At 31.8% G+C, this 14478-nt stretch overlaps 1 protein-coding gene across 6 annotated transcripts in view; it reads left to right on the top strand.

The window, feature by feature from the left end:
• The window catches only part of LOC128985324 (apoptosis-stimulating of p53 protein 2-like), a 445246-nt gene that overhangs the window by 371141 nt on the left and 59627 nt on the right, over nt 1–14478 (top strand). The window contains exon 2 of one of the 6 annotated variants that reach the window (XM_054404719.1): nt 5768–6063. The exons of the other annotated variants lie outside the window; for them this stretch is intronic. Within the exon in view, the coding sequence (XP_054260694.1) occupies nt 5776–6063 (288 nt within the window). The 5' untranslated portion in view covers nt 5768–5775. The remainder of the gene's footprint in view (nt 1–5767; nt 6064–14478) is intronic. 6 annotated transcript variants of the gene reach the window in all.

The following is a 14478-nucleotide window of genomic DNA, read 5'->3' as shown; positions in this document are numbered from 1 at the left end:
ATAAATCGTCTCAACTACTGGGAGTGTCTCCTTGACTCGCTCCGAACTTCCGATCACAATCTCAAACAGACAACGGATTTCCTTTTAATTCAATATACTACGTAATTCGTGTTAAGTTCCTGTTGTTATGTCTCAAAATGTGGTCCAATTATTTTTTTGATTAGTGCTATCGTTGTAATACTAGTAGGGAATATTTTGATAGTAATTTAGTAGTTTTAGCGAATTTCCCTATAGGGAAGTAGCTATTACCGTAGGTCTCATGGTAACACTTAGGCCCGGGACCGATTTACTTTTTAATTTTGAAAACACCATTCGTTCAAATTTTTATATATGTATATATATATATATATATATGTGTGTGTCCGTGAACACGATAACATGAGTCATTTTTATCCGATTTTGATGAAATTTGGTTTAAAGGTGTAAGGCGGGATAAACTTGAATGAGTTCGCGATCCAGCATGATCGGACCATGGGAACAGGGTTTTATGGGGTAAAAATTGGTTTTTCTCACTTTTGACCCTCAAAACACAAAATTTCCCAATTTTCCTCTAAACCTTCTTAAAGAGCTTAAAAAACAAACAATTCAGTATATCAAAGTGTTTTTGTACGGTTATTGGTTACGGAGAAAACTAAAAAAATGGTCAATTTAAAATTCCCATGTTATTCTTATGGAGAATATTGTAAAATGTTGTAGTTTGCTTGTTTATGGATATCTTTTGATCAAACTTGGCAAATATATTCATTTTATACTAAGCAATAATTATTTTACTTAAAACACACGCTTTATTAGTTTCCTTGTAGCAGCAAACCTAGGTACTCGTTAAACCTAATGTTATTTAAATAGATCAATTGAAAATCAATTCAGCCAAATGGAAATTCGCTAAGACGGCAGGTTTGCTGCGGCGGGGGTATTTTTTGTTGGTTTAGAAGAAAATAATAAACGATTTTTTTATAAATTGTCAACATAACTATCTATTTGTAAATGTAACTAAGAACTTTTATAATTATTTAATGAAAAATAATGTTTGGAAATTGTTTGTGTGAAAAATATTTCAATTTTTTAATTTGATTGTTACGGTGTAATTATTTAAAATTTAATAGTTAAATCAAAATTACATTCTCAAAACATAGCTCTCATTTTTTTATACTCGTAACCGTAATTTACCTGAATATAGAGTGCAAGTGAATGTTTACTTATATCTAAAACTGATTCAATACCAACTGTATATTTAAATAGTTTAAATTATAATAATAATAGTGAATTTTCATTTGCGAAGTGATTGAATATTCGGTTTGAATATAGTTGAAAATTACTCAATATAATAATAAAAACATGTGTGAACTGTCAACGTATGTTTTTTTTTTTACAGACACGTAATCATTATACACAATATAAGATGAAGCAGCAGTTAGAAAAAATGTTAGAGCTTATATTAAGAAGCATCTATTTCATCTTCTCCCGTTATATTTGAAGAAAGATTAACACAGGGTACGTTGAAATGTTCCGAAAGGTTTTTTTGTTTCCACATTAATATCTCATATAATTTTTTAACATCATACAAAAATATCAATAATTTATTTGGAATATTCGACTTACATTATCTCACAAGATTCTTTGTACCTGGCTTTCAGCTGTTAACCTTTGTCAAAGAAACCTTGAAAAGTCAAACAAATCGCAAAGGAGTCGAAATAAAAAGATCAAATGACAAAACTGTAACAGGTCACCGTTAATAATTCAACTTAAGCCTTGTACTCTAGCAAACTACTTTATCGAAGTCAACAATTCTTTTCCAGTCGGAATCAAACATTTCCGAATGAGCAAACCTTTTCGGAAGAGTAAATCTTGGAAATTTCTGAGAGTTATTATTTTAAATTAGCCACTTCGCTTTCCCCTCGACGATTCCCTGTGATGAAAAATGGTTGTTTCAAAGAAAGTTTTCACTTAGACCACCTGAGCGCTGATACCGGCCTATTGTGTCAGGGGGGAAATGGTCGCTGAAATTGGCCATATATCAATGGAAAACTAGTTTAGATAAATTTTTAAATAATTATTATGTATTGTTAATTTTTGTATAGCATAGTTTTGGTTTAATAGATAAAACGTTCCCCATTTCGAGTCATGGCTGAAATGTGATCGGTATAAATGTAAATAAAGTATTTTTAATATATTTATTTTGACGTATTTTTATATGTAACTATTGCGTAAACATGGGTTTGCCAAGATAAAACACCCTCTTTGCTATGATATTGCGACTGAAAATCGTTGAAAATGCTTATGTACCTTTGAACATTTTTATAATATACATTTTGGTAATATTTGGTAATTTTTCGTAAATATTGTTTCGTAAAAAAACTACAGGGAACGTTTCCAAACTTAATCTTCTCTTTTATGTAAAACTGCAATATTCCAATGTCTTAAAATATAAAATTGTATGCATCAGGTTAAATTTAATTCACAAGCTTAATCACACAACAGGGAACAACTGGAGAAATTTATTATTCTTGAAATTTTTCACACTAATTGATCACACAATCTAATTAAAATATATTTGCATTTATTAATAATTCATAACAGGAAAACTTTAAAAGAAAATAATCAAAAGTTAGTGTTGGTATCATTAAAATACCTTTGACGTAATCCATACCGTCGCGACGGCACTCTAGACGATACCGCTCCCATATGCGCTTTAAATGAAGCCAATACCTCCCCCCTACCAACAACCCTTCAATCCATCTTGCCTCTCAACAAGGTACGATTAAATTTCACACCTTCTATCTTCCATGGAAATTTATTTTATTTTTTAGAAGTGAGAAACTCCGCCACATGTGTATAACTAAATGCTGATTTGGTTTGAGCTAGGATATTTGATTCAATTAGAAGGCACTCATTTCTATTCGCTTAGCTATTATTATTATTCGGTGTGTACCAACCACGGTAACTATTTGTTGGGTTTCATAGGAAAGGTAAAGGGTTAAAATTTGCTCCATGATTGTAGTGTGAAAAACAAAATCTTTTGAAAACTGAAATGAAGTGCCAATGATATTTTATAAGCACTATACCGGAAATAATTGATTAAAACTCTTTTGAATTATTGCAGTAATGAAGTTGTTTATGTTGGTGTTAACAGATATTTTCTATTAATTTAAGCTGAGCATTTCTCTTCACTTATTGCTCACTTTTTGAGAATAACTTCATCATTTTGATAGACAACTTGTCAAAGAAACCATCTATACAAGTCTGTTATCTTTAGACGATTGCAAAATTGATTTATAGTTTATATCATCTCTGCTTATTTTTAATAAAACTAAAAATATTTTCCAATCTTGGTTGATTTGGCAAAATTTAACCTAGATTTTAACTAATCACAGTAATCTCATTAATATAATTCAGAGATTTAAAATATGCGTTGAAGGTCAAACAAGATCTTGTTATACATATGTATCGTTACAATCTAGTTAACCTTGATCCAGTGGCAGTTTTTGTACGTAAATTTCCAGACCTTCCCAGCGTGCTTAGTTTGCTACTATGTATAATCTGCTTAGGATTTGCATTTCCCTTTACATTGCAAAAAATGTGTTGAACTAATTAGCACATGTAAACTCAAAATTCTATGCATAAATCAAACTCTAAAAATGTAGTCGTGTTAAACATTGCATAAATTTCTAAATTTAATTTTTAAATCAGCTCTTCTAATAGCTTGGTTTGATGTCAATATAGAGATAAAATTGTAAAATTAATATATTACAAACATTCCTATTAAAACAGGTGTCCTAAAACTTATAGTTTTACCGAAATTAATGAAATGGCTGGCACGTTTTATTGTAGCAATAGGAGCAGGTTACCGATTAATTTTTGTGAAGCCAAATGTCTTGTATACGTTGAAAAACAAACCCCACAATTAAAAATACACAATTTGAGAGAAAAGTTACCAAACCCGTATTCCATTAGAATCCGAAATAAAAATATGTAAACCTTTAAATTTCATAGCGTCTTCTATCTCTAAGATGCGTTTGTTTTTCGCTTCTTTCTTTTTACCGGGCTGTAAGTTACTCACCAATTTGCGTTCGTGCCTTAAAAGATATTGCACAATACAATACTTTTGTTTTTTGCCTTGTTACTATATCAGTTACCATCGGGTCCATCTACAAGTGACATTAGCAACTTGTTTACAAATAATTAACCTTTGTAAACTGGTATAACGTAAAATTTCTTATCTTGGACGAACGTAGTGGTTGACTCTGTTCTACGCCTCTTTCACACGAAGCGGCGCGCGCCGTGCGGCGCTACGCCGGACAAGCGTGTGTCTTCACACTAGTATGGTTTCGTGCGGCGCGCGCCGTACGGCCCTCCTAAATATTTATTATTTTCTGTTCAGTTGTGGCTTTTAAATTAATACTCCACTTAAAAGTTCAAATAAAATGAATACTGTAGGCTAATTTAATTTCCGTTCAGTTGTGGCTTTTAAATGAATACTCCACTTAAAAGTTCAAATAAAATTAATACTGTAGGCTAATTTAAAATATAAAAACTAGTGCACCTGTTGCTCGAATTCGAGCAATTGCAAAATATTAAAGTAGTTTTTTTACGAATAATTGTCACAATTTCCGTCGACTTAAAAGAGTCAACTCATAGATAATGTAATCAATCACTCCACTCCAGTTATCGAAACTGGAAACGAACTCACTCTGAAAACGAACGCTCACTCCACTCCATCTATCGAAACTGAAAACGAAAACTCTCTGTGTATCATGTGTGTACTATGAACAGTTGTAATTAATACTAATTATTCGTCTGTTTAACCATAGATAAAAAATACTCCCCCTAAAATAATAGAAACAAAATGTCGTCGACACTAGCGCCCAGTATGGCGTACATGAACTAGACATGAAAAACGAGCTTCAAAATTAACAATGGGATGAGAAGTCTACTTGTGTTGTCTAAACAAAATCTTGTCTTCATAAGATATACATTGGGATTTTCATGGCCGGAGGGCAAAGCCCGAGGACTTTTACTACAGGAATTGGTGAAAGGGTACACAACAAATACTTAATTTTGACACATCGTTTGTAAAAATCCGTCCATTATTAACAGAGGAGTAGTATTTTATAGAAATCGCCTTCACGTATTATATATAAGTATTCGTCATATCTGAAAATATTGTATTCTAGAAGTTAAAAAAATGTTACATTACGTATAAATTACTAAATTATTAACTTAATACTAAATATTCTCCTCTAGTTATTAAAGAAAAAAATTTGTTTTAATACTTTAAGTTGACCGATTTTTTGTTTGGGATGAACATAAAAATATATGTTTTGTAATAGCTTTAAATATATTATTTTCCGATACAACGATATATAATTTCTTAATTAACTGTTGCACCTTCTTGGTCAGGTTGTTTGCCTAAATTGAGACAGCGTAGGGGTTGGGCCGTGCGGCGCGCGCCGCACCGTGTGAAAGCTCCTATAAGAACCAATGCACCTTCACCAAGTGGTCCGGCGTGGACGCCGCGCGGCGCTGTCGTCCGGCTCAAGGTGCATCCGGCGGTAACTCGCGCGCCGTGCGGCGAATTCGCCGCGCGGCGCGCGCCGGACATAGTGTGAAGGGACTCATTTACTCCCATAGCCCTACGCCGGATCCGGCGGGCGCCGCACGGCGCGCGCCGCGTCGTGTGAAAGAGGCGTAATACCATTCTGCACCTAGCCCAAAGTATCTTTTTAGTTCACCCTCTTTCCCCCTTTCTTACTTCAACCCTGACTTGCAGTGGTGACGATGTTGGCGTGCGTCTATCAGCCGCGCGCCCTACAACCCCCAGACACCTCCCCCCCGGACAAGAAGCCCCCCATGGTCATAGACCGCGTACCCGGAAGAGCCTGCAAAATGGTAACTTCCTCCTCCCCAACCCCAGCTCAATCCTGCCGACTCCCACTGCCCAAGCTGGCCAAGGCGAGGGTCTCCCCCAGTGATAAGTGTGATAGAGTGTCCAGTGATAAGACCTGGGATAAGGAGCTCCCAAGGGTGACGCTGGTCGGACGTCCGAAGGAGGAATCGACCGAGAAGGTAGGACATAAATGTATAATGTGTGTAATTTGGGCCTCCATAGCCCTAAAAAAGTTGTTTTCGAAGTGATGTCTGTCTGTGTGTGTATGTGTGGATGTGTATAGAGCTACAGACCACACCCGTTGTCCGATGTTGATGAAATTTTGGTATGTAGGTGGTATCCATGATATCTTTAGGCGTGTTTTTAATTTTTTTTGAATTTTGATTTCTAATCGCGATTTTTTCATAAAAAATCGAAAAATCAGATTTTCCCACAAATGGCCCGATTCATTTTGATAAAAATTTTGTATGTTATAGTCCTTTAAATTCTAGTATAAATCCCATTTTCGTAAAAAATATGGTTCTAAAGTTATTGTAACTTGTGCTATTTTCCCATAAAAAGACAAAAAATCTGATTTTAGGAAAAAGCCGGTTTTGATTAAAATATGGTTAAAATATGGTGTTATGGTCCTTATAATTCTAAACAATGTAGGAAAACACAAACTGCTGTAAGAATTACGGTTCAAAAGTTAGTGCACTTTTTATTATTTAATAAAACTCAGGTACTTGCTAATTTTGTTCAATTGTTTAGTGACACAAATTTAACTAAAATAATCATATAACTATAAATTAGTTTCACTTGCCATCAGTCCTATGTTCAATTGTTTCAGCTTTTAATAACATCTGTTGAGTTGCATCAACGTTTAATTTACGATTAAATTTTAAAACTCTGAAAATATATCTTAATTCTCCAAATGTTTTTGCATCGCTGAACTAATTATTATAGCTTACTGGCTTTCACAAATGAATTTTTAAAATGGCATTCAACTGCAAAACACACTAGAATTGTAATTCAAATAGATCGAGTCTTGAAGCCACATGGATGAACCTAATATTCATGATATTATGCCCGACGGCAAGAATGCGAATGTGTTTGACAAATATAATTTTCAATGCGGAGTATTGATTATACAGTTAGGTTACTCTGATTCTGTAGATTTTTCCTTGTTTGGTATTATTTGTGTATTAATCTAGCATAAAAATCGCTAATATTGTTTGGTTTTTAGATGATTTGATAATGTTTTGAAGGATTTCATAGATAAACGTACTGAATATTTCTATAATATAGGGTTTTATCAAATAAAGTTGTCCTTTAATTGTTTGATAAAACAAATTGGGGAGATTATATTTTTTATTGTCTATGTATAAACTATTTTGTAAAAAAATTTAATACACTACATTGTGGCCACACTATTTGTTGATCAGAAATATTATAATCGTATAGTTCAACCCGCTGCACAACATTTCTCTCGTGACAACACAGACTGACAAAAAATATAAAAAAAAGAAAAAGAAGGAATAAAATCTATTTATGGATGGAGTCTATGCAAAAGAGCTTCCTCTGCTTATTCACCTACGTTTAATTGTTTTATTAATATAAAAAAAGGTTTTGACAAATTTTAAGAAAAAATCGAATAGAGAAATAAATAAGTTCGCAACAGTTGTTGCATGCACATGAAACTAGGTTGCTAAGCCGTTAACCCAAGTTTGTTTTGGTGTTGCTAGGCGACCGCGGTAAGACCTTAGTACTATTACACGGCACGCCTACCATAGTAGTCGATAGTTAAAACTGTTTCAATCGACCTTGGGTTAGGACCCTTGGAAATTATGTTTGCTTTTTATCTTAAAAAAAAGTCTGCAGCTCACAAAAATTTCAATACTATTTACTTAATTTGGAGTTTGCTTAAAAAAGTAATAAAATCTCAATTTTCTAATGTTGACTTTAATGGTACTGCAGATAAAACTTACAATAAAAGATGAGTTTTTATGTTACTGTCAAAATATTAAATGTCGCCTTTTTTTTTATAATGATCGGACTTTGGTTATTTTAATTTGCAGCCTTAAAACATATATCGTTAACATACACGCAAGGTTAAAAGAGGCTGCCAAACTATTCTATATAAAAAAAAGAAATTAAAATAATAAAATATGTAAAGTACAAAGAAACATTAAACAACTCTTTGGGCTAAACACGTTCAAACAATGCAAACGTAGCTTTGGCAGAAACATAACTAGTTCGTTTGATCAAAATGGAATCCTTAATGAGATACACAGTACAATAAATCAACTATTTGAAACTTTTCCGATAATGGTTTACTTGATGAAGTCCCACACAATTAATATCCCGGCCTTTGTAGCAGTTGGTTACATTAGGAGATTGAAATTAAAGTGTGTAATCATTTAAATGGTTTGGCCCCTGTTCAGCTCTTGGCGCCGACGTAAAATACTGCCTTTGTTTATAAACTCACAATCGCCCGTAAATAAATTAAATGGCCGAGGTGAAAATGGACACAGTGGTTTCTAAAATGTGCAGTTTTGTGTTTTTCAAAGAGCTACAGAAATTATTTACTATGTAATATTCTCTTTAACCTATACAAATACCTATATCCCACTCAATTATTTGTTTGCTAATAAATACCGTATTACTTTATTTGAAGGGTTACTTTATTTTTATGTACCGGTAGTTACTGTACCTCGATACCTTCCCCAAACAATTAATTATCATTTGTGTCTTAAAATATTTTGACCAGAGACAAGTTATAAATGTGTTTTAGTGTATATATTTACCCGTCGCGTGAATTTCTTTAAATATTTTTGCTAAACGTTTGAGAAATAAATTATTTACAATCCTAATAAATTAGCTGTGGATGAAATAATAGACAATTTGGTTAAAATTATTTGATCCAATATTTAAGATGTAAAGTGTAACGACAGCAAGACGTACCTCAATGTTTGTTCTCAAAACTATGTTTTTATAATATAAAAGGTTGGTTATAGGGGCACGAAAATGTCGATTTTAGTTCAGCAAAACTGCAATCCCCAATAATTTAACTAAGAAGTACATATGCTGTAATCTACTTCACCTAAAATAATATAAAAGTAATTTTTAAAGGGAGGAACTAGATGTACATCGAAAATATAAGAAACCCCTGTTCTACTGTGAGTGTGGATGACAGATTTTTGTGTGGGCGATCGTTTGATCGAGGTAGTGTAGAATGCCGTTAATAAAACCCATTTTTCCCCTTTTCGTGAGGGTAAAATTGTATTTCCCACTGTATGCATGAAACCAGGAAGTATGCTTTACATGTAGCATGCCATTATTTTCATTTGGTCGTAAAACTTTTAAATGGAAGAAATAAAAGCCCCTCTACTTAAAAATACAAATTTAACCGATGGCAATACTTTATTCTTACGAATTTTGACATTTGTTTCCAGCGACTAACACCATCTGGTTTTAATAAGTCAAAATAACTATATTTGTATTGGAGGTCGTTCTTTACTGTATAAAATTTCATTAAAACTGGCAGTGCAATGAAATATTGATCCGTAAAATATTACGGATTTCTATGAAAACTGTACACGTACATTTTAAACGAACCATTCGATTTCAATATCAAAAGGGCGTTTTTATCCAATTTCAATTTCCCAATGTCATAACTGTTTGTTCATATCGTTGCGGTTGACAATATTGTTCAGGCTAAAAATAGTGTATGTTCATTGGACCACGATATAATTGTTGGATTTTTATAAATTAAATGTGTATTGAAATATTATTTATTGATAATGTGATGTTATTATAGTAAAAACTTAACTCGAATTAAAGATATATTTTTCTATACAAAGAATAGTAATTACTTTTTTTATATAACTGTAGGTTTAGTAGAAAAATCTATCGAATTTTGTGTGATTTATACGTCAACTGTGTACCGCCACTAAATAGCTAAGATTTTGTTTATAACTTAAAGCGTGTAAATATGTTCTCTTTCGTTGCATTGTTATTTTTTAACTGAAAAATAAGAATGCATAAGAAACATGTTTTTATAATACACTTAAAAGAGTATTATAGCTTAGCAATCCAACATAAAATTGCAACATCATATGAACAAATTGTTGCATTAATTTACAAAACCTATTTAAACGCTAATGAAGCTAATATTGTTAACCATGATCGTATGGAGAATATTGATCAAACAGCGTACAAATGATGTCATATTTATGTCAAACTGTCATTGACTTATGACACGACCAATAATATACCCCCATCAACGCTCTAAATGACGTAACATCTGTATTGTGTACTATAGACCTACAACTGACACTTGTGTATGTGAGTATGTGACTGTACTGATTGCTTTGTAGTCCATCAGCAACAATTATTAATTTGTGAATTATTTAATTTATTCCACAATTTAAATTGTTAATTTACTGGTCAGTTTTAAAGTTGTCCTTCATGAATAGGCTACATATTCAACTTAGAAGTGAGGAAAATTGGAAAAGTTACTTTTATTTTTCATATGTGTGTCGACAATTCATTTTTTTTGTATTTATAAAATGAAGTTGCATTAGTTTCAAGCTGTTTAAATTGGTACCGGTAGTAAAAAGGTATTTTACGGGTGTTGGAAATACTATGATATCTTATATTACTGAATTACCACGCATTTAATTATATTTTAAGCAATTATATGCCTGTATATTTTTTACAAGAAAAGTTATTTTTTACTTCAATAGGCCTACATTAATAAATATTTGTAATTCCCTGATATATGTTTTTGTCAAAACATTATCATTTCGTGGAATCAAATGTGTCATATTGTTGTATGCTTGATGTATCATACAGTAATATGAGGAATGATCTGATATCCGACAAATCAAATGCCACAAAGGATGATCCTGATTTAGGCGAGGATATGCTGAGATATTCAATGGAGTGTATCCCTTAGAGGATCATATAACCGATATTGTGTTCAAACTTTAGTTATAGCTGGTCTATTTAAACTAAGTTATCTGTTTATGTGTACTAATATGCAATTTAACACGATTTTGAACTTAAAAGTTTTATCTGGAAACAGTGAAATGGAATTATAATTGGCTGTTTTCTACTTATTCTCTCAACAAAGTGATTTAAATTATAATCTGTTAGATTTATTGGTGAAAATTATACAGTTTTACGCCAGTACAGGTTTAAAAGTATATTTTTATTCAAATGTCCATTTCGACTTACAAGACATTCAATTAAATAAAATGGTAAATGCGTAAAATATGAAGAAAAAACAATTCGTATTCCTGTTTTTAATAAAAAAAAAATAAAAAAAAACTTATAGCTCCAACTTTGAAAATGTTGTTTAAACATTCTTAAGCTGTCAAATATCAGTACACAGTTTAGCTTAGAGTTTTTTTTTATTTTATTTTACTTACAATTTCTCAAAATTTTCAATGTAAGATTTGTTTATATTCAGAATACTTTTAAGTATAAAGTCAAATATACTTGAAATACAAAAACCTACATAAGTGGATATTTGGTTTGCAAACGTTAATACTGTAACAATATCAACATAACCAATAAATAACATACTACTAAAAAATGTTACACTAATTATTATAATTAATGATAATACTTGTTGAAATCTGAAATACATTTACAGCCCCAACTACAGCGTTGATTATCACCATGACATTTACGTCTGTTGAGTTGGTACTAATGAGAAGGCAGGGATTGTTGTGTTGGTACCACCGAGGCTACTAATTAGCCTCTACGAAGAGTGTACTGCAACGATGCCACCCTTAACACAATGCAAGTGCACTCATACAACAGAATGTGTTGATAATAAATAGGTTATGACTTTTGTTATCAATAACACTGTCTGTAAATTTGTTGCAGTATATTTTGCAATCAGTCTGTATTTATATTCATTAGTAAATATGTTGTTTGTTAGCAATTTTGAGTCAAGTAATGAATTGCACAATGTTGATGAAATTTGTTTAAACATGTATTTACATATTATATTATGTAGTTTCGGCTACAGTTATTTACCCATTTTAAAAGAGTAGCTTTTCAAAATATTTATTCAAGGGATTCCATAAAATACGACTATTTGAGCTGGATTTTTATACGAGTGAAACTTGAATCGATGAATGTTTTCGAGCTAAAAGAGACTGGCAAGCAATAGGGCTTGAGCGAACAATAGTGAAAAGACATATTTTATAAATTTAAAGTGTTTTTGACTTTATGAAATATTGCTTCTACAAAAAATTTATGTAACGCGAGATAAATTATCTGAACATTCATTTGCTAAATAAATATTTAATTGGTGTTCGCTAATATAATTTGTAAAATTACTGCCGAAAAACCATGTTTTTGAATATGTTTTTCATAAACATGTTTGTGTTGAGACTTATTATAAGAATCACTCTAAGTATTTGGTTAGCGTACCCAATTTTTTCAAAATTTTAAGATTATTTCGTGAAATACCATTTCTACATGCTTTATTTTAGTTTCATTAAATTCTTTAGTGTTGTAATAAGTTTTTTTTTTATTCAATACTGCACATCATTGTTAAGTATTTATTGTAAATTATCATTAATTACCTAAAAAAATGAGAATTTTAAAGGACTTTAATCGTAACTTCGTCGTTTTAATTATATGCTAAAATACTACTGTATTCAAATACAATTTTCTAATATGTTCATCCAACCTACAGCCCTAAGGTTTAAGTATATTGGCAGTGGAAAGGATAATTTAAATTTTTATAAAATATTGAGAGTGTCCCTTTAGAATAAATGTCATCGCCGAGGGCCTTGCCTCTAAAATCCCACTTTTCAATTACATGGAACGCTCCAATACACTTCATCATTATTAGGGCTTAGTCAAATTGAATTGTCGATTTTCAATTTCGAATCATACGACTAAGTTCATTTAATTTTCCTACGAAATTATTAAGGAGCTTAAAATGTCTGTGAAAGCAAACGGAGTATCTTTACCAAATTGTGATATAAACGTGTAACTATATTATATTCTCAGGGTTCTTTTAAATTAAGGTAATTTGTTTAAATAAATCGCTGGTTTGTCTTGACAAACCTTAATTGTTTAAATTTGTTTGGAGATTATAGATAATTAAAAATCAACAAAACACACTATTTAATGCATAGAGATGAATTTGTTATGAAATAAAATGCTAACGGGCATTTATTTACACATACAAATCAATTGACCCAAGCTTACAAAACTAAACGTGTCAATTAATGTAAGTCAAAAAATATTTTGCAAACTATTTTCCTTATTAAATAAAAAAGTTAATTATTGTTTAAAAGCTCAAAAAGCGGAAAAGAGTAATATGTAATAGTATATTTCGTACCTAGGGCCGAAAATGATGTTTTGCCGGCTCGAGATGGTTTTTAAGTTCGAGACGAAGTTGAGAACTTAAATCGATCGAGAGCTGCAAAACCATTTCGGTCCGTGGTACGAACGCTATTTTTCACCACACTATACTCCACTACCACTATTCACCACCATAATAATGCACACTGATAGTAAACACAACTACAACTTTAAGGTTATGGGAAGAAATATTTTGAGGAATCAGCAAAAATAATAATAAATAGTTGCTAGGCAACGGTGAGAATAACACAATTATATTGCAATGCTATGGATTTTGATTGTGTATTTAAAATGCATTCATGTTTTAAGTAAGTAAGCGGACAGCTGATTTTGCGGCCCCGGCCTGTAAAAACCTGCTCGGTCCCCAAATTACGATGACAGCTGGCATGGCCAGCAAAACGTAACTTTCAGCCACCAATTAACGTATGTAATACAGCCAAAAACATCATAGTGTGGTGAAAAAGAACTAATGTGTGCAACAGCTGTTAAAAGTTGGACGGAGGCTCCAATTAAATATCTGCTTAGTCAGGCGGGGTTTGGCCGAGCAAATCATTTCATTTCCAGAACATGAAGAATACCGTGTTAGCCTACGAGTCATTTTTATTTTCCGAATTTTTATAACGGTTTATTTAATCAAATATATAATCATTGGTAATACAGATAGATTTATTTTACATCGATTCGTATTGTTACGGTGTACTAAAATTACTTTTAATCCAAGAGATTGTTTTATTTGAAAATATTTAAATAGTCGATTTATTAAATTTTTTTATGAAAACGATGGGTCTTGAATATTCTAAGTCTGGGTACACATAACAAAGTCCAAAATTGGCTCTTAGTAGTAACTTTAATCTGGTAAGTTAGAGCCACATTTTTTGGTTCTTTATTTAGATTTTTTAAACAGTGTATACTGGTCGTATCGTAAACTGGTAATTTATAAGATAAAAAATATGAACAAGACATAAAGAATGTATCGGTAAATAACACTGAACTGGTTAAACAGTTTTTAGTTGTACCTTTAAAATGCATTTATATTTTTTTTATTTTCCTTGTTTTGACCATCGCGGAGTGAAATGTTTGTGTTGTCCCTCTTCATTTTGCTGCCGCTGATTGTTTCCAAATTTTACTAAGCAGGAGGATAATGCCTACTTGCGTTCTATTTATATTCTACATTAGATAAAGTGTTAGCTTTAACATCTAACATTGAATGTTTCCCATAT

The sequence above is a fragment of the Macrosteles quadrilineatus genome, unplaced genomic scaffold (genome assembly GCF_028750875.1).
Source record: "Macrosteles quadrilineatus isolate MER2022 unplaced genomic scaffold, UCM_ALF_1.0 Scaffold_2__2_contigs__length_208266976, whole genome shotgun sequence".
NCBI lineage: Eukaryota > Metazoa > Arthropoda > Insecta > Hemiptera > Cicadellidae > Macrosteles > Macrosteles quadrilineatus.
The sequence above is the reverse complement of the archived record's forward strand: the minus strand, read 5'-3'. Positions and strand labels throughout refer to the sequence as shown.